Raw genomic sequence first — 18,074 nt, 5'->3', positions numbered from 1 at the left:
GCGCTGGTTCAGCGCTGAGCTGCAGTGGAGAGGAGATATATTAATTCAGAACAATCTTTTTGACGTAATAAAATAAATCCTGGTCACTGAAGCTTTGAAGGATGTTTTTGTTCTTGACTTGTTCCAAGTCTGTTTCCCTCCACCAGGGTTGACCTGGAATAGGGTTGCAAAATTCTGGGAATTTTCAAAGTTGGACATTTTCCATGGGAATTAATGGGAATCTATGGGAATAAAACTGAAATTTGCAAAGTTGAAGGTTGGCCCTCAACAGGGAACTTAAATATAGTTGCGGAAAATATATTTTAGCATCATCTTGACATGGATGTTTGCTTATGACAAAACACAAATATTTACGTTTATGTTTGTATATGATACAGTTTGTTTAAATTACCCAAAATTTCCAGTTAATTCTCAATAATTCCCACAATGTCCCTTAATTCCCATAGAAAGTTTCCAATTCAGAATATTTCCAAAAGTCCCCAGCTTAACTTCCTATGGAAAGTTTCTGGACATTTTCCGAAATATGTTCGCCGATTTGCAACCCTAATCTGTAATAATGAGGTTAATGATCACACCTGACAGAACTGCAGATTTATAGAACGCAGAACTACTTGTGCCGTCACGGTGATGAATTAATTATTCCAACACAAAACACTCTCACAAGAGAAATTCACCATCAAAACAACGGGATGTAAAATATAAAGTAAAAGAAGAGCAGTGAGGAAGATCAGCCTGACACGTTTCTGCTGTAATGAAGTGAAACTGAGTGATCACAGGGCTGTGCTTTTATATTGCTGGAGAATAAATATTGTATAATCTCACCAAGTCACACATTAACAAGTCAGGAATGTTCTGGCTTTGGCTGCAGCAGCAGTGTTGCTTTTATCCTGCTGGATGTGTTTTAATTCTTCATATTCTCAGAGAATAACTGCTCTTTCAGTAATCTGTAAACTGCGCTGCAAAGTTTCTCTGTGTGTGTGATTGGTCAGACGCTGCAAGCTCCGCCCCTCTCATGTGAACGTGCACACCTAGGTCTGGGTTGAACCAGCGAGTTGATAACCTGCTTGGTAGTAACGGTGATCAGGATCCAGAGTGTCTGGATCAGTCAACCAGGAAACAGATCCTGGATTTGTTTATCAAGGGTCGTAGTACAGGCCCCTGGAAAGCCGACCATTACTTCTGTTTTAAAATCTGTCCACATGCCACATGTTTGACCTGTGGACAGGGGTATGTTGGATTTTCAGGAGTTTCAATGCTCCTCAGGTCGGTTTGGAGGCTTCAACTGGTGGTTATCAGACTCCATTCTGCTGTTCTGTCGCAAGATATTTTCCAGACCTCGTAGCTTGTATGGAACTTGGATCCTCATTTAATGTTAATATGTTAATGACGTTGTCGTTTGAGTTTGACGTGCAATGTCCCGTGTCTGGTGTCTGGTTAAATATCTGCTGCAGCTGGAAAGAATGAGATTTAATAACGGGTGGTTCAATCCAAGCAGCGTGAACTGGCAAATACACATGACAGTGCCTGGATGGTCAGTTTGGAGACACTTTGTCTGACACCAATAGGGACATTTCATCAGGTACACTGTGTCCCTCTTGTTCTGTGCTTCTTGCTTTTAAATGATGATGGGGAAGTGTAGAAGTTGAATCTGAACTGAAACACGGCCTTCATGTGGAACTAAACAATAAGCTTTCACTTCTTTATATGACCGTCTCCATTGTGATTGATTGAAATGTTTATTTCGAATACGAATACGAAAACAATAAAAGAAAAGAAAATTGACAAAGTTTTCCTCTCAAATAATAAATAAATTGTAATACCATTAGTAATAAAACAATTGCACTCATCCGCATAGTAATACTTTGTGTTCATATTTTCAGACATGTTAACGTTTCATAGGGTCCTGTTTGCTGCCTCCCTCTGTTTTAGTCCATTAGGGGTACAATTTATCTCTGATAGTGAATAAAGCTATGTCACCTGCAAACCTGATTAAAAAAACACAAGATATATGCTGCCAGTCAAAAGTTTGGACATTCCTTCTTATTCAAAGTTTTGTCTATATTTTCTTGACTATCTGTAGCTTCTCACTGAAGGTCAGGAGTCTATTCAGTGAATTATGTATTTTGCTGATCTATCCTGTATCCTTTCTTGCTTAGTTTAAATGTTGTACCTGTAGACTCTGAACTGAAATACTTTCTATTATCCTCTCATTAGTTTTTGATTGAATATTGTTTGCTTTTTTGTTATCTGCATGCCACCTTTAGCTCGGTCCCACAGCCTGAGTATGTCAGTCACAAATACTTAAAGTGGTGAGGGAACAAGCATGATTGTCAATATTTTATTCTTCAGTGAAAAACATGAATGATGTACAGATATACAAATATGTGTCAACATTTTGGAAATGAAAAATTAAACCGATCAAAGGTCCATAGAATTAATACCACCTGTGTGGATTCTGCAGATAGAATTCCTCAGGATCTTGGAAAGGAAATTCCTCGCCCATATGAAAGTCCAATGAGCGAGTCCAGTCACTCTATAGATGAGCGGCAACACAGCCATGTGTTGATTCCATTCTGGCAAAACTCCTCACTGCTTCAGCATTTGAAGGCATCAAGAAGAGGCCGCCTTTCAAAAGGTATATCCCACGTGGTATCTGCAGCGTGACCGTCCAAATGACGGCTGGATGGCTCGCTGCCTAAAACCATGTTATGTGACGCTCTCAACTTGAAATGGTAGTTTCCCAACTGTTAGCTGACCGCGTTGCAAGCTCCATGGATGACAACTGACAAATTAATAAACCGCTCCCTGTCTTACCTGGAGAACTCAGGATGTGCGGTGAAGGTCATGCTGTTTGACTTCTCCAGCGCGTTCAACACCATCCAGCCGTCTGCTGAAAGCGAAGTTAGAGGGAGTGGGTGTCAACAGTCCTGACTGCCTGGACCATCGACGACCTCGCCAACGGACCGCAGTATGTGAGGCTTCACTGCTGTGTCTCTGATGTGCTAGTCTGCAGTCCAGGGGTTCCTCAGGGCTCTGTGCTCGCTCCCTTCCTCTTCTCCCTCTACACCACCGATTTCCATCACAACTGGGACAGCTGCCACCTCCAGAAGTTCTCCCATGATACAAACCGCTCTTCCCTGCGGCTGAAGAACGTTTGAACAGAAGTTCAAACCGTTAGGACCGTTTGCGATGGGGGGTGGGGGAGTTGAAGCTGGTGCTGCATCTGCACCGGCTTCAAGTCTTTTGAAATATTTAGCGATCACTAATGCATCAAATGTAAAAGATTGATGCGACTGGGGGCGTGCTGTTTTGTGTTTCCTGTCCCCATTATTAAATCTTAATCTAATTTACTATAATGCAACATTTTGATCATGAGCAATCATGAGCCAATGCTTGCATCAAATCACAAAATGCAATGATGCTTAATGAAAGACACCCTTCCCCTTTACATCTGTATATTCCCAGGTGATGTTTTAACAGTTTACCGTGGAAGGAAACGTGATCCTGTGTCTTTTCAGAGTTTATCTCAGCCCACCAGGAACAGGGAATATCTTCAGTGTTTCCCTGTGTGTTTTGGGAGCTGGCCTACTTTCTGTTTGTGTATCGTCTGTGCTTCTGTTCCCTCAACACACCAGGCCTGATAGATTTTTTTTGGTCTCCAGGATACAGTTTGGTACAAAACACTGGTGGATCCCTCTCTTTTATTCAGCGCCAAACAGTATTTTGATTTGCGCGGATTTATTCTGCGCGGACTTCCTTTGTGGGGATGAATGGCGCCTTTAAGCGGCCGGCAGAGCTTCAGTCAGGGCGCAGCTGAAAGACAGGGTTTGTGGTGGTTGCATAAGTCCCCCTTTGTGGTGTCATTGTGGCGCTGTGGCAAGGCGGGCTCTGGCCGGCTGCGGACAGGGCCTCATTAACCAGAAGCAAGCAGGCGTTCGGACGCATCACACCCTTGTTTCACCAAACACGTGGACTCAGTGAATGGACTGAGCTCACAGACAACCATTCGTCTTATTCTGGACATTTTAATATCTCTTTGTGGCCTACACACATTTCTATTGTACTTGTCACATGGTTCAGGTGAGAATCCGCGTTTTCCGATCAGTAGAAGGACATTGACTGAATTACAGGCATTGTTATGTGAGTGTATGTGAATAGCTCAATATGTCGGACCATGTTATGTGCCTAGAGAATGTGCAGTTCATATAAAACTTCATCAAATCTGTCTGTGTCTAAACTATGAAGACATGATGTTTTACTTTGAATAGAGGCCAGTTTCCAAAATCATGACAGCATTTTGCATCCAAACCTAAATGATCTTGTTTGACTCTAGAGTTTATTTGTAGTCCCAAATAGCCGAGCTGAAACAAAAAACAAAGTCGTAAAAGACGTCAGCGTTCCGATTGGGTTTATAGAAGACTCTTGTGGAGCTCACAAGTAGAAATAAACAGACAACGGTGACCCCGAATAACACAAACTGACCTCTGCATTCGTCCCTCTCTCTGTCTCTCTGCAGTGGAGGGTGAAGGTCAAGGTTGCATTCTCCAGCGGTTTCCTGAGAAAGACTGGGAGGACAGCCCGTTCCCACAAGGCATAGAGCTGGTAAGTGTTCCTGTGTACCTCAGTGGTCTCAACAAGGCACTTAACCCTGTCAGGGTTCACCCATTCTCTGTGATTACTGTAAGTCACCAGCAACTGTCTCTGTTACATCATTTTAACAGGACTTGGAGCTCTCTGTGCACTTTAACCTGCAGTTTAAACTACAAATGAGTCGAGGGGTCATGTGTGTGTTTAAAGCCTGGCTGTCTTCTGGTGTATTTGTTTGAGCTTCTTTCCCTCTGGGCCTGGGTTATTTATAGAAATGAAAACACATTTTTCTTACACCCACAAGTGGGGAAACTTTGGAATTCGGGAGCCATTGAAGCCCAGTTTGTTGCCAGGAATATTTACCCATCAGTGTGTGCATCACAGTGATTGATGACTAAGCAGGACGTGCACAGTGTGTTAGGGAACCCCTTCATCTTTATTCACAATAATGTAATCGTTAAGTTTTTTCTGGTTTGTTTGTGCGGTTTGATGAACGGTGGATTGTTTATCGTCTCAAATTCAAATGTTGATGCTAAAACCTGTGATTTGTCAAAAAGGCTTTGATTGTGTTTTTAAATGTCGTCATTCAAATTGTGGAAAATGTTTGACTATATCAGGTTAAATCTACATTTTCTGAATAATCATAGAAGTAATTATAGAAAAAAAGTATGCAGATGGACCATTTTAGATTAAATGACTGTTTCCTCATTTAGACACAAGTTTTCCCTTTCCAGTAGCACTTTTCACGTATACCCAGGATCAAAACTCCTCATCACGGCTTCACCTTAGCATTACTGAGCTGTGATTGACTCGACCTGAACCCTGCAGACGATGTGAGGGCTGCTGTTAAGCATGAGAGGCGCCAGAACCACAAACGAGCTGAAAGCGTCTCTCTGAGCAACGTGAGCTTCATAAAAGCTCAGCAGGTCGATCATCACGAAGCCACGCAGGAGGAGAAAACACCAAGGGAAAAGTCTGATCCAAAGCTTCTCTTTAATTGATCTCATCATGATAACGTTCCAGATTGAAGTGCGCCGACCAATTTGTTCTCTTTCTGATTTGTGGTTACTGAACAACTCAGATCAGAGACGCAGTCTAATGAATAATGACAAAACATTAAAAAACTCAAGCTAATATTTACTTCCTGCTGTTTGTTCACCTCAGTTTGTCACACAATGGACTGCTCTGTTAACGATTCATGTTTCAGCTGCAAATACTGGCATGTTGCATACCATCGTTTCTTTAACGCAGCATCTGTCACTCATGGCCCAGCTTTTGTGGAGTTGGTATAAATTTAATGCAAATGGAAAGTTTTCCAAACCTGTTTGAGTTAATGATAGCCCAGCAGGGCATGACTCACCATGAGGTGTGGTAGCAACATGCAACCTTGTTGTATGTCACAGGTTGGTATGAACTATAACATTTCCTCCTCCTCCTCCTCCTCCTCCTCCTCCTCCTCCTCCTCCAGTTCTGTCAGCCCAGCGGGTGGCAGCTGGTCCCCGAGCGGCAGCCCGCCTCCTTCTTCGTTGCGGTTTTGACTGACATCAACTCGGACCGTCACTACTGTGCCTGCTTCACCTTCTGGGAGGGCTTGGACAACCTGCAGGTGAGAGGAACCGAGCACAAGAACTCATCCCGAGCCACAGCGTTCCTTCATCTTCTGTACCACTGCATCCAGTTCAGGGTGACATGGTGCCTGAGCTGGTCTCAGCCAGCTGTGGGTCAAGCCCTCCACCCACACCTCCAGGCAATTTAGAGTCCGCAACTGACTGATTTTCTTTGTTGTGGTGCAGAGTATATGTGATGAAAATGTCAATATTATAAGTAATATGTAAGGAAGAAACCTTTGCAGAACCAGGCTCAGAGGTGGCGGCTTTCTGCTATAGTGGTTGGGGTGAGGCTAGAGGAGAGGAGAGGATAAGACCGACAGACAGATTGGGTTCGGGGTTCAAACCCTGCTTCGGGTAGGGATTCAGAAACTGGTTGGAGTAGGGGGTTCTCCATTCAAAAGGAGGGTTCAGATGACCAAATCCCATTTCCACCGTCAGAGATCCTGGAGGGAGGGAGGGAGGGAGGGAGGGAGGGGAGAGAGAGAGGTAGAGAAAGGTATGACTACAATGTCAACATAAAGCCAATTTTAATGAAACCTTCTGGTGCAAGATGTCAAAAAAAGTTCTCCATCAGCAGTTGCATTATGGGTAATTTTACAAACTCACCCTGACAGCTTCACTTTGACACTAATGCTCGGTCGCTATCGTTCATGGTAACATGACTGATACCTCAGGTCCGGTCTCGGTATTGTGTTGTCTGCTTCTCTTAAGAAAATTGTATAAATGCTTACTTTGAAATGTTTACCCTTTGCGGGGCGGTTTGTCCGGATGGGAGCCTCTTATAGGCTGGTTAAGTAAAGATTGCTCCTATGGTGAAACTTTTACACATTGTACAACTTACTCCATGAGGTTCTGAAAGGATGCAGGGTGAAAAACATCCCACTCAGTTCTCCACTCTGTTTAGTGAAGCCAAACTCTGGTAGATACTCCCAACTCTCAGTCAGTTTTCACAGGTTTGTTCTAAATCCTAGACCCTGTGTTGTTAAGGTTTTCTTAATGTGGGCAGATCTGGGCTCGACAAACTCAAAGCCTTTAAAGCCTCTGATCTCTGATGCCCTCCCACGGGAGGGATCACATTCCCTCAGTGAGTCAATAGAACCAATCAAGTACTGGATGTGTAACGTGGTATTTTGTGGCTCATTGAGCAAAACCTGCTTTTATTTGAAGGTCATTCAAAGACCTCCTGCACATTTAGTTTTGCATTTGAAACCTGCTGTACCTTCAGCTGCAGAAGGCCGACGCCGGCGTCGCAGACGAGGCGGACGAAGAGCCTGCCGTCGTCCAGTCGGCGAAAGTTTTCGCCCCCAAGAGCCTGGTGCTAGTGTCCCGACTCGATCACACAGAGGTCTTCAGGGTAAGTCCCAGGGCGGTTTCACACCAGCTCACAGAATAGAATTACTCTGGTCAGAAAGTAACTATTTACCTGTGTGACTCTGCCCTGCTTCCTGGTTGGACAGAACTGCCTGGGTCTGGTCTACACGGTCCACGTAGACAGCCTCACTGCCCCCTTGGAAACGGTGGTTGGAAATCTCCTGACATGTGTCATCCCCATCGCCGGAGGCTCCCAGGTACAACTTCCCCTCGTTCTCTTCCCTCTCACCGTCTCACGCCTTGCTCATGCAGTGTGGATGAGCTGGTTTAGCATCAGCAGCCATCGTTTCTGTTGCGTTTCCGTGTATTGAAGAGACACAACCTTTTCTAATATGCTGGAATGTGTGCGAGTACCTGAGTAATGTTTGGGTTACTTTCTTCACAGGACTGGCTTTATGAGTCCGTCTCTCAGGGCCGGTGTCATGGACGACTCGGCCTACGTCAGTCTCTGTTTTAACAGTATTTTCTCTTCAATCACAGTCACGATATCACCAAAAACACTCGAAACACCCAACCGAGTTTTACTAAAACAATACCGAGTCATCACATTTCACAAACCAAAGAACAATCCTTTTATTTATTACCAAACAGAAACACTGTTTACCAAGTGAAGCCAAATACTGGTGGAGTGTCGGCAATTATTTTATAATCTTGGCCAGCAGTGTTGGAATTTTATCCCTTTAGATATAATTAAGACAATAATGTGAATGATTAAAAAAGAGCCACTATTGAGAATGTGCAGCTTATTTTGTAATGAGTAAATATTATCACTGTGATAAACACTAAACCTATCAACAAAAAAAATATTCTATTTCCAAAAAAATGCAATCCTGCTTATGTATCATGAGGTGCAGTTACTACAGCTTCGAAGTATTTTTAAAGCAACTTACTACGGTACCAGTATTATAATTATTAAATTATGTTTTTATGAAATTTGCTCATATATTTTATTACACTGTTCTCAAATGACTTCACAATAAAAGCACGGTTCCCACGTCTACATTTGAAAGTGTCTTAATATATTTTCTTTGTCTCGCGGGCCATCGGGACCTTCAAAGGGGATCCAGAGTTGGAACCAGTAATCTATATTGTAACTTTAACAGACGCCTCTGTTCTTGTGTGTAAAAGTTGAGGTGGGTTTCTGTCCCCCCCACCCACCCCCAACCCCAACCCCCTTCGTGGAAGTGAAGCAGTCACTCAGGATGACAGTAGCCACACAGTAGGAAGTGTCTGCTCTCTGGAGCGCTCGCCAGCTGTGGCTTCCAGATGTGGTGAGCCATGTGTGTGATGTGTGTGCACTGGTTCCTCTGTGTTGCAGACAGATGAGTCTCCAGGTTGTAGTTTAGAAAAAGCTCCTCAGGCCTGTGACTGGCTGCTGGCCTGTCTCCAGGTAAACTTTACTTCCGTTCTGCTTCTCCAATCAACAACCAGCTCCATGTGTTTGATTGTGCTGATCACACAGCCGTCTTTTCTTTCTGTCTCCCTTCTCTGAGGAATGTGTTTCCTCTCACAGTCATTTCAGATCACATGTGACCGATCGTGCTTCGGCTGTTTTTTGTCCCGTACCCCCCACCCACCCACCCCCCGTGTGTGTGTTGGTGCATTTAGTGATCAAACACTTTCCACAGCAGGATCACGTTAATCGTTTCAAGCGTCTCAATAGTTCTCTGCTTCTGCTTCTGCCTCTGTCACACACACACACACACACACACACACACACACACACACACACACACACACACACACACACACACACACACACACTAGAAGGTGTTTCTGTGTAGGTTCAGTTGACCATATGGGACGGCAGATGGCTTCCTACATTGAAGTCTGAATGAGAGAATCACATCTAATCAGTATTAACACACATACAGACCCAAACAGCAGAGCTAATGCGCAGCGCCACCCACACCCCCACCCCCCCTCCCACACACACACACACACACACACACACACACACACACACACACACACACACACACACACACACACACACACACACACACACACACACACACACACACACGCATGTAGGTCGAACCATTCCTCAGTTTGCGCTGCCTCCCCACAGCCGATCACAGTCCTGTCCTCCAGAGTCAAGAGGAGTTGCAGGACACTTAAAGAGAGTAACACACACTTACACACATTCCTGTGAGCCTGTAATCACACAGGACTCTGTCAATACCACAGTGTTTTTACACACAGCATGCCAGCTGCAGTCACGTGGGAGACAAATCAGCTCTGCTATGTTGCTGCCACACACACACACACACACACACACACACACACACACACACACACACACACACACACACACACACACACACACACACACACACACACACACACACACACACACACACACACACACACACACACACACACACACACACACACTTTTTGGCCAATTACTTTGATCAAACCTTTCCAGGGCTCATTATGTTGTGATAAGAAGTACTAATTACAAATATTATTATTGGAAACAGTAGCCAGACATTGAGATATTCATAAGCACGTAATGTATAGACACAAGGTAAAACTGTGAATGTTTCCTTTGAATTGCCTGGTATTTCCTCCTCATGTTGTTTATTTATGTCTGTGGTAACTGAGGAAAGGGTTCTGTAAGATAGGCTGCAAGCGCTGGCCTGTATGGTAAACGAGCTTGTGTCTTACAGCAGTAATCTATTGGAGCAGATGAACTGGTCAGAAGTCATAATATGTGATTCACCTAACAAAGTGGCCATTTACTCTCCAGTTACAAGACACACATTCCAATCTTTTATTCAGTGTTTGATTTGGTAACCCCAGGCGGCCCCATTACAGCCCACTGTGAGCAGCTGAAACATTTACTACCATGTTACACTTCGTCCAGCCCACTTCAGTCTGAGCTGACCTCTGGCTGCTCTCTTGACTGACTCAGCCAGTTTCTACCTATTTTACACAGAATTAGGCAAACAAGAAAAGCACAGGTGGCCAAGTTACTTCAGTTTCTGCTTGTCATACTTGTGAAACAGTTGTGAACACTTAAAGCTCAGCTGGAGAGGATATTTTTACTACGATTAGCTGAGTAGTTTACACAGACCTCATTGTGTTGATCTAAAGCAAAGCTCCCGTTGATGTAGAGAAAAGATGGATCCCTGTGTGTCGAAGCTTCCATCCTGGTCAGAATGAACAACACAATCTGTACCTGAGCTCTGTTTGTTTGTTATTCCTACATGTTGACCCACAGGTCGGTCAGGACTGGGCCAAGTTATGTCGACTTGATGACCGTTACCTGGTTAGCTACCGGCTGAAATGTACTTGTTGTTTGTTGACACTGTGGCGTTTTGTGCTTGAACGCAGAATAGTGGACTTAGGATCCTCGTTAAATGACTCGTTTTGAATTGTTTGCTGTGTGAAGAATCGATCCATGAGGACGGAGGGTGTGTGTGTGTGTGTGTGTGTGTGTGTGGGGGGGGGGGGGGGGGTCAAAGAGAGGGAAGCCTCGACCCGTCCTCCTGCTCGTCACGCTCTGTGAGAGATTTCCTCTGTAAACATGTGACTTTTGTTTAGTTTGGATCAAATTCAAGTGGAACGTGTGTGAATCCGTCAATGAAAGAAATTCTATAAAGAGGAAAATAGTAATTCCAGTCTCTGATTCTCCAAATCACCTGGACAGAGAAAGGAAATGTAAAGAAAACTACTGTCAGACTATGAGACGCTGCTCTGCTGGAGGCCACTAACGTGACGCATTCATCCATAATGGCATTGTGTTAGATAGATGAATAAATGATCTTGAGTGAAGAGTCTGTTCAATATTAATGAAGCGCTCCTCGAGTAGAGAGATGTTAGGAACAGTTAGTTTAACCATCAGTTACTGGTCTTTTGATGGCTTTATTAGATCCACAGTTTGTGTTTTACTCCCTTTTACAAGCTACAAAGTGTTTGTGAGTGTGTGTGAGACCTACAATAAACAGCCACTGTAAAAGTCATTATGTCATTCACTACCTTGGTTTCCCGCTGCCGCTGCTGTCACAGCATAAGGATCAGTCATTGTTCTTTTATCACTGTATTTTGAGTTTAAATAATGAACACGTCTTATTGTTCCTGTGCTGCCGAATGACTTTGTTTTGCATGCGTGTCTGTCATCATCAGCAGTTCATATGAATGGACAGTGTTTATGGTGCTTTTGTGGCCATGCTGATACATGAACGTCATATTGTCCAAGCAGAAACCACCGTTTCTAACATGTCTTATCCCTTGTGTGTGTGTGTGTGTGTGTGTGTGTGTGTGTGTGTGTGTGTTTGCTTTGTGCTTGTGTAGCCGGGCCAGGAGGAGAAAGAGGAGAGTTTGGTACGCCAGCCCGACTCGCTCGTTAGTCTTTTTTTTTTTTTTTCCTTTTTATCCTTTTCTTGACTCTGTTTCCTCCATATCACGCATCCCGCAGCACGACAACCAATCAGAACGCTTCAATGTTCAACATGTGACCAACAACTGATCATTCTCTTACAGACTGCACATGTGATGAGAAAACAAAGATAACTCACTGCTGACAATTTTGCTTATATTTGTAAATTTAGGAATCACTGCAATACCAACACTCACCTACTGCAAAAACATACTAATGGATATAAACTATATGAGTTGTGAATTCAAAATCATAAACATGAAGAAATCCAAGAAGAGAACGAGCAGTTATTCATTCAAATATTGTTCTGTATTTTTATTATAATTTTGAGTGTTTTTTTTACCATTTCTGTGTCGATGATTCAAGGTGCTTCACACAATGCCACCATCAAGTGAAAACGCAACTGTTTGTAAACAGCTCAGAGGGTGGAACTTTTCGAAAACGCTCGAGCTCCATGTAGACGGAGGAAAATCGTTGTAGTTTTGACGTAATCTTGCTAACAGACATACAGACAGATAAATATAAATATACACCGATGATTTTATTACTTCCTCGGCAGACGCAACGATAATGCCAACTTCTGGCCGGGCATGCTGACTACGGTCCTGTCCACACCTCAACGCTGTTTCATGTGACCGTATCGTTTTTGTCTGATCATCCACACGGCGCCGCGTTTTAGGAACCTGAAAATGCGTTTTTTGGAAAACACGTTCCAAGGTGGATAAATTTTAAAACGCCGCTTTGGCTGTGATGTGTCGACGGACAAGACACACATTTGCTGAAAACGATGATGTCATCGCCCCGCCTCTCGACCCGGTAACCCCGCGACCCTCTCCGTGACGTCATTAGCAACGAGAACTATGGCGGCTCACATGCTCCTGATCGTGCCTCAGAAGCTACTGATGCTATTTGCTTTGATCAGGCGAAATACTGGATTTGCCGTTTTCTCAGTTTTTTTATACTCCGTGGCTTCTTCCCTGTTTTTTGGTGTATTTCTGATGCTGCGTTACAGCGCCACCTATCAGGTCACAATGTTCACATTGAATGAAGCTTGACTAAAACAAAGTTCACAGCTTTTCGAGAGATGTGAGAAGTATGATAAGAGTAGTTACCAGACTGGTCCGAAGCAGCGTGCTTCAGCCTGATTGATATAGTTTAGTTTAATTTATTAGTCTCAAACTTGTTTTATTTACTAATTAAAACTGGCTTGTTCCACATCAATCAGATAATGCACATGTGCAGAAACAAACATTTGTGAGCCGAAGACTGAATGATCAGATGTTGGATCACCACTAACAGATCACCTGTGGCTGCTGCTGCGAGCATGAGACAATCAAACTAACACTCATAAGTGCCTGATTCCCTTCTGACAAAGGAAATCTGGAGTTTCATTTCAACAAAGTCTCATAAGTAGAGAAGAAATCCTGTGTTATTTGTTGCCGTCAGTGATGGTGGAGCTGTCTTGCTTCATCTCGTCCTGTAACTGTTGGTGCTTTGTTGCATTGATTTGTGATTTTGCAGCTTAAATCATTGGCGTCCACTCCCGGATGCGCTTGTTATTCAAACCGCACACAGATCGATACTTATCGCACTCCCCTGATGACTTTCCATCCCACCTGCCGTGTCTCTGAGAGCCGGCTGTTTTGCAGTGCGGTGGTTTCCCCGGCGCCTCCCGAACCCAATCAGCTGGAATGGCTTGTGTTTGATCTGTCATGTACCTGCTAAGCTTGTGGGATCCTCCGTTCCTGCGCCTCTGACTCACGCTGCTCTGTGGATGCTCTCCGCTCAGATTAAATCACACCGCCCCGGCCTCCCGTTCGCTTGCTGGTTTTTGTCACCGACTCACCAATCCGTCTTTTCTCTCCTCTCCTCTCTCTTAATCCACAGAGGACGATCACGCTCGGTGCCGGCGACCGCCAAGTCATCCAGACGCCCATCAACGACTCGCTGCCTGTCAGCGGCAGCAGCGTGGCGCAGCTCTTCAGGCAGCTCGGTACGCTTTCCCACTGGGTGGCTTTATCATTTAGATCGTCACCGAGGGTCTGCTCATGTCTACTACACGTCCATGGGATGTGTACTATTACAATATTTGGAATTTGTAACAAATGAAGGCCTATAGTTAAATTTCCACACATGAAAATGCATTTTATTTTGAAGTGATTACAGAAGAATGATGAGAGGATCAAAGTGTCAAGAGACAGATGCCTGATCTCTCCTCTGAACAGCTGAAACAAAACAAAACAGCAAAGTTGTTCTGTTTGCAAACCTGAAAGATTTGTGACATTTTCGCTAAAACAGATTATTTTAGTGGTTTGATTCTGGTTGAGTTTGAATGTTACTAAAAAAAAGCTTTTTTCCATTTACCTTTCAAGACGAGGTGTTAATGCTGCCAAATCAAACTTGTTCGTTAAACATTTTCATTAAAAAAAAAACCATCTTGTAAATATGGCAGGTGAGGTCCAGTACACATGTATGAGTCATATGAGAAAAGACAAATGTATCCTGCTCCTGCTGATGCAAAGCTCCACGTTTTACCTCATTCTACATGTCAAATGTTTGTTTTTCAGCCTTTTCCCTCATAATGAGTTCACTCATGTGGTTATCGGCCACTGTGAAATGTGCTGTGTGATATCAGGTCAGTTTAGGTTGTGGGTTCAACCCCCTGACTGGCTTTGGTTCTCTCTCTCTCTCTCTCTCTCTCTCTCTCGCTCTCTCGCTCTCTCGCTCTCTCTCTCTCTCTCTCGCTCTCTCTCTCTCTCTCTCTCTCTCTCTCTCTCTCTCTCTCAGGTATCATCAATGTTCTCTGTTTGTTCTGCGCCGCCCTCACTGAGCACAAGATCCTGTTCCTGTCCAGCAGCTACCAGAGGCTGACGGACGCCTGCCGGGGTCTGCTGGCCATCATGTTCCCCCTCAAATACAGGTGAGTCCGAGCCGTCGCCCCGTCCTCCTCCTCCTCCTCCTCCTCCTCCTCCTCCTCCTCCTCCTCCTCCTCCTCCTCCTCCTCCTCCTCCTCCGATGTGTTGACCCGTCCGCCTGTCTGTGTCATTTCAGCTTCACCTACATTCCCATCCTCCCGGGGAAACTCCTGGAGGTCCTGAGCACGCCCACGCCCTTCATCATCGGAGTCAATTCCTTCTTTCGCTCTGAGACGCAGGAGCTGGTGGGTTTGATTACTGCACAGAAACATCTTCTATCTGCTGGGCTGCAATGCACTGAAGCACAACAGGGGAGAGGAACTTTTCCTAATGTCCTCCAAACAAGTGAATTGTTGTCATAAAGACAAACCGCTGAACTCCTCCAATATACAGCAGTGCAGTGATCATAACTGACTTTGTGTCTTAACCTGGCCCCACTGAGAACTCCGTTTGTTTCAGTGTTTACATTATTTAAAATAAGAAATAAAGCTACACAGAGCTGCTTTGTCTTTTCTAGTCATAAAACTGGAAGATAAAGTCATTTTAAGTTTTCTAGAGGCACAAAGAGGAGAAACACGTGTGTCCTGTGGGTCTGACTGACATGCTTTGAGGAGTTAATCAGGAAAGGTCAACAGATGGGAAATTGCTTGTGGATGATCAAAAGCTAATAAAGGTCGGTGGTGATGTCCCTGACACACTCCTGATACATTTTATTTTCTTTTTTCTCTTTCATATATTTATTAAAGTTTTAACAAAGCAAAACTACAAACAGAGAAACAAAATTAAAACCTCTCAAGCCGAACCTGATTTTCTCCAATTTGAGATGAAATAATGCTTCTTTAATCCAGCGTGACACTGGGCGGGCAGCATCCCTCCACTTCAGAAGGATCAGGCATCGTGCCAACAAAGTCTAAAGGCATTAAGCTGTTTCACCTCAGCAGGTAACGTTGAACTCTCAACATTGACCTTCAAAATAAAGTACCTCACCTGCAAATATCAGAAAAAAATTAAGAAGCTGGCAAATTGTACTTATCAGACTGTTCAAAGGAAACAAATTGGTTCTCAATAAAGAGATAATTACAAATTTTCAGTCCTCATCTCTGCCACCCATGAAATGTGGCATCCTGCATTGAAAGAGAAAGACTTGTGAGATGCTTTTGGACTGAACAGTCTCATCTTTTAAAGATTGATTGATTGATCCTTTGTTCATCTCGCAAACTGAGAACACAGCCGTATAAGGCGCGTCGCTACGTCTCCATCCTCAAGTGTTTTTGAAAATGTCAGCAAATTTGAATAGAATTATGAACGATGGGGAAACGACTTGCCAGTGTTTCAGTAGGTGGAATTGATGCACCAACTCTACCTGCCAGTGACAGAATCAACAGAGCTTCTCCATTTCCACCCATGCAGGCCCACCATCGGAGTAGTAATGTACCCAAAAAGAAAGACAGAATTAGTTTCTAATAGAAAACTTTGTCTCAATCTTCATTTTTAGTGTCGACACCAACAAACACAAAGCTAACTCCTAGTAGCTTACTCAGAAGTTGGGGAAGTAAATATGAAACGTAGCTGGACTCTTTGAGTGGGTCTCCGCAGTACTCATACCATCAACTTCCTGTTGCAACCGGGATTGAAACCCGAGACCTTTTATGTCAGTACTCTACCACTGACCACTTTAAATACTAATGAAACCACTTGTTTACTTGGTTTTACACACACACTCAACTGTCACACACAACTTGATAGATCTAGAAAACCTTCAGTCAATTTAACGTACCTTGTTGCGTTCAGACAGTCTGACCATAGCTGAGTTCTCCTTACATTATAATCTACAGAAGGTATTTTTACTTGTCAACTCTCCCGTTAAGTTGGTCTGTTTCTTATTAAACCGTCTCTCCTGCCATGTGACTGTCTCATACCTTCACATTCAGGACGTTCTGACACAATAATCTTCACAAACGTTTCCAACATAAATTATAGCTACAATGAGGATTAGTGTCTGGATTTCCTAATCAAAGGAATCATATTAAAGTCTCATGAGAGCATAATGAATGCTCGGCTATATATGACTGGCCGTGTTTAGCCTGGCCTGGAGTCGGGGTCAGAGGTCACCGTCTGCCCGCACTGAAAGGTGTGTTTTGTTGTTTTGATAGTGGTGTAATGAGCTTCTGCTGATTGAGCTCTTTCTGTGTGTGTGTGTGTGTGTGTGTGTGTGTGTGTGTGTGTGTGTGTGTGTGTGTGTGTGTGTGTGTGTGTGTGTGTGTGTGTGTGTGTGTGTGTGTGTGTGTGTGTGTGTGTGTGTGTGTGTGTGTGTGTGTGTGTGTGTGTTGTGTTCAGTTGGACGTGATCATCGCCGACCTGGACGGAGGCACGGTTACCATCCCTGAGTGCGTCCACATCTCCCCGCTGCCGGAGCCGCTCCTCCAGCAGACCCACACCGCTCTCTCCATGGTAGGTATCACATCCTCATGAATGGAAATCACATGATCCCCCAGCGGTTCAGTTTCTACCAGGCAATAAATCCCCCGGCACCCGTTTATGGCTTCATGTGCCAGGAAGCTTTTCAGAAGCACTGCTTCCTTCTGTTGGCTTGGCAATCTGCCTGTTTTGGATATTCGAATATTCTACTTTATTCAATTTGATTGAGACTGATGCACGTAATGCACCACCTTATTTAGCTACTCGATTCACTGGGGATTAACAGCCGGGTTGTAGTTTTGTAATCCACCAGTTTGCCTGCAGAAGCCAAATTCACAAACATTTCCAGAGCAACTGGTTGTCGTTCAAAGCTCAAACTAGTGCCGACAAACTTTAGGCTTTTTTTTTACCTTGTTGAACCGAATCCCTGGTGCTTGTAGTAAGAGATGTCTTAATAGATGGCAGTACTCCTATCGTGCTGCTGCAGCTTCCTTCAGGACTTCAGCCCAATCTGAGAAATGCTTTATGTCTGTCTGTGTGTATGTGAATCACTGATGACGATACCTGCAGAGTTCCAGATGTTTGGTGGGACCGAGTGGCTGAAGGCTCGGGACCCCCAGGGGTTCATGTGGGCTGGACGGAAAGGAACTCCCTTGTGTTTTTGCTTTTTATGACTTGACTTTTGTGTCAGTGACTTCAAATCTTCAAGAAATGTGTGTTTAACAGCACTGCAGCCTACTGGGCAAAAGCTGGAAGCATCACATGTGGTTCTGTTGGACGCTTGTC

The 18,074-nt window shown here is 44.1% G+C and overlaps 1 protein-coding gene across 1 annotated transcript in view; it reads left to right on the top strand.

Annotated features, from left to right (window-relative positions):
- The window catches only part of sbf1 (SET binding factor 1), a 55,196-nt gene that overhangs the window by 16,531 nt on the left and 20,591 nt on the right, over positions 1-18,074 (top strand). Inside the window, 9 exon segments of the mRNA XM_080491737.1 lie at positions 4,517-4,602; positions 6,056-6,193; positions 7,423-7,551; positions 7,655-7,765; positions 11,871-11,900; positions 13,843-13,948; positions 14,743-14,875; positions 15,007-15,115; positions 17,208-17,321. Of these exon segments, the coding sequence (XP_080347863.1) occupies positions 4,517-4,602; positions 6,056-6,193; positions 7,423-7,551; positions 7,655-7,765; positions 11,871-11,900; positions 13,843-13,948; positions 14,743-14,875; positions 15,007-15,115; positions 17,208-17,321 (956 nt within the window).

This window comes from Lipophrys pholis (assembly GCF_963383615.2).
Source record: "Lipophrys pholis genome assembly, chromosome: 22".
In the NCBI taxonomy this organism is placed as follows: Eukaryota; Metazoa; Chordata; class Actinopteri; order Blenniiformes; family Blenniidae; genus Lipophrys; species Lipophrys pholis.
The sequence above is the reverse complement of the archived record's forward strand: the minus strand, read 5'-3'. Positions and strand labels throughout refer to the sequence as shown.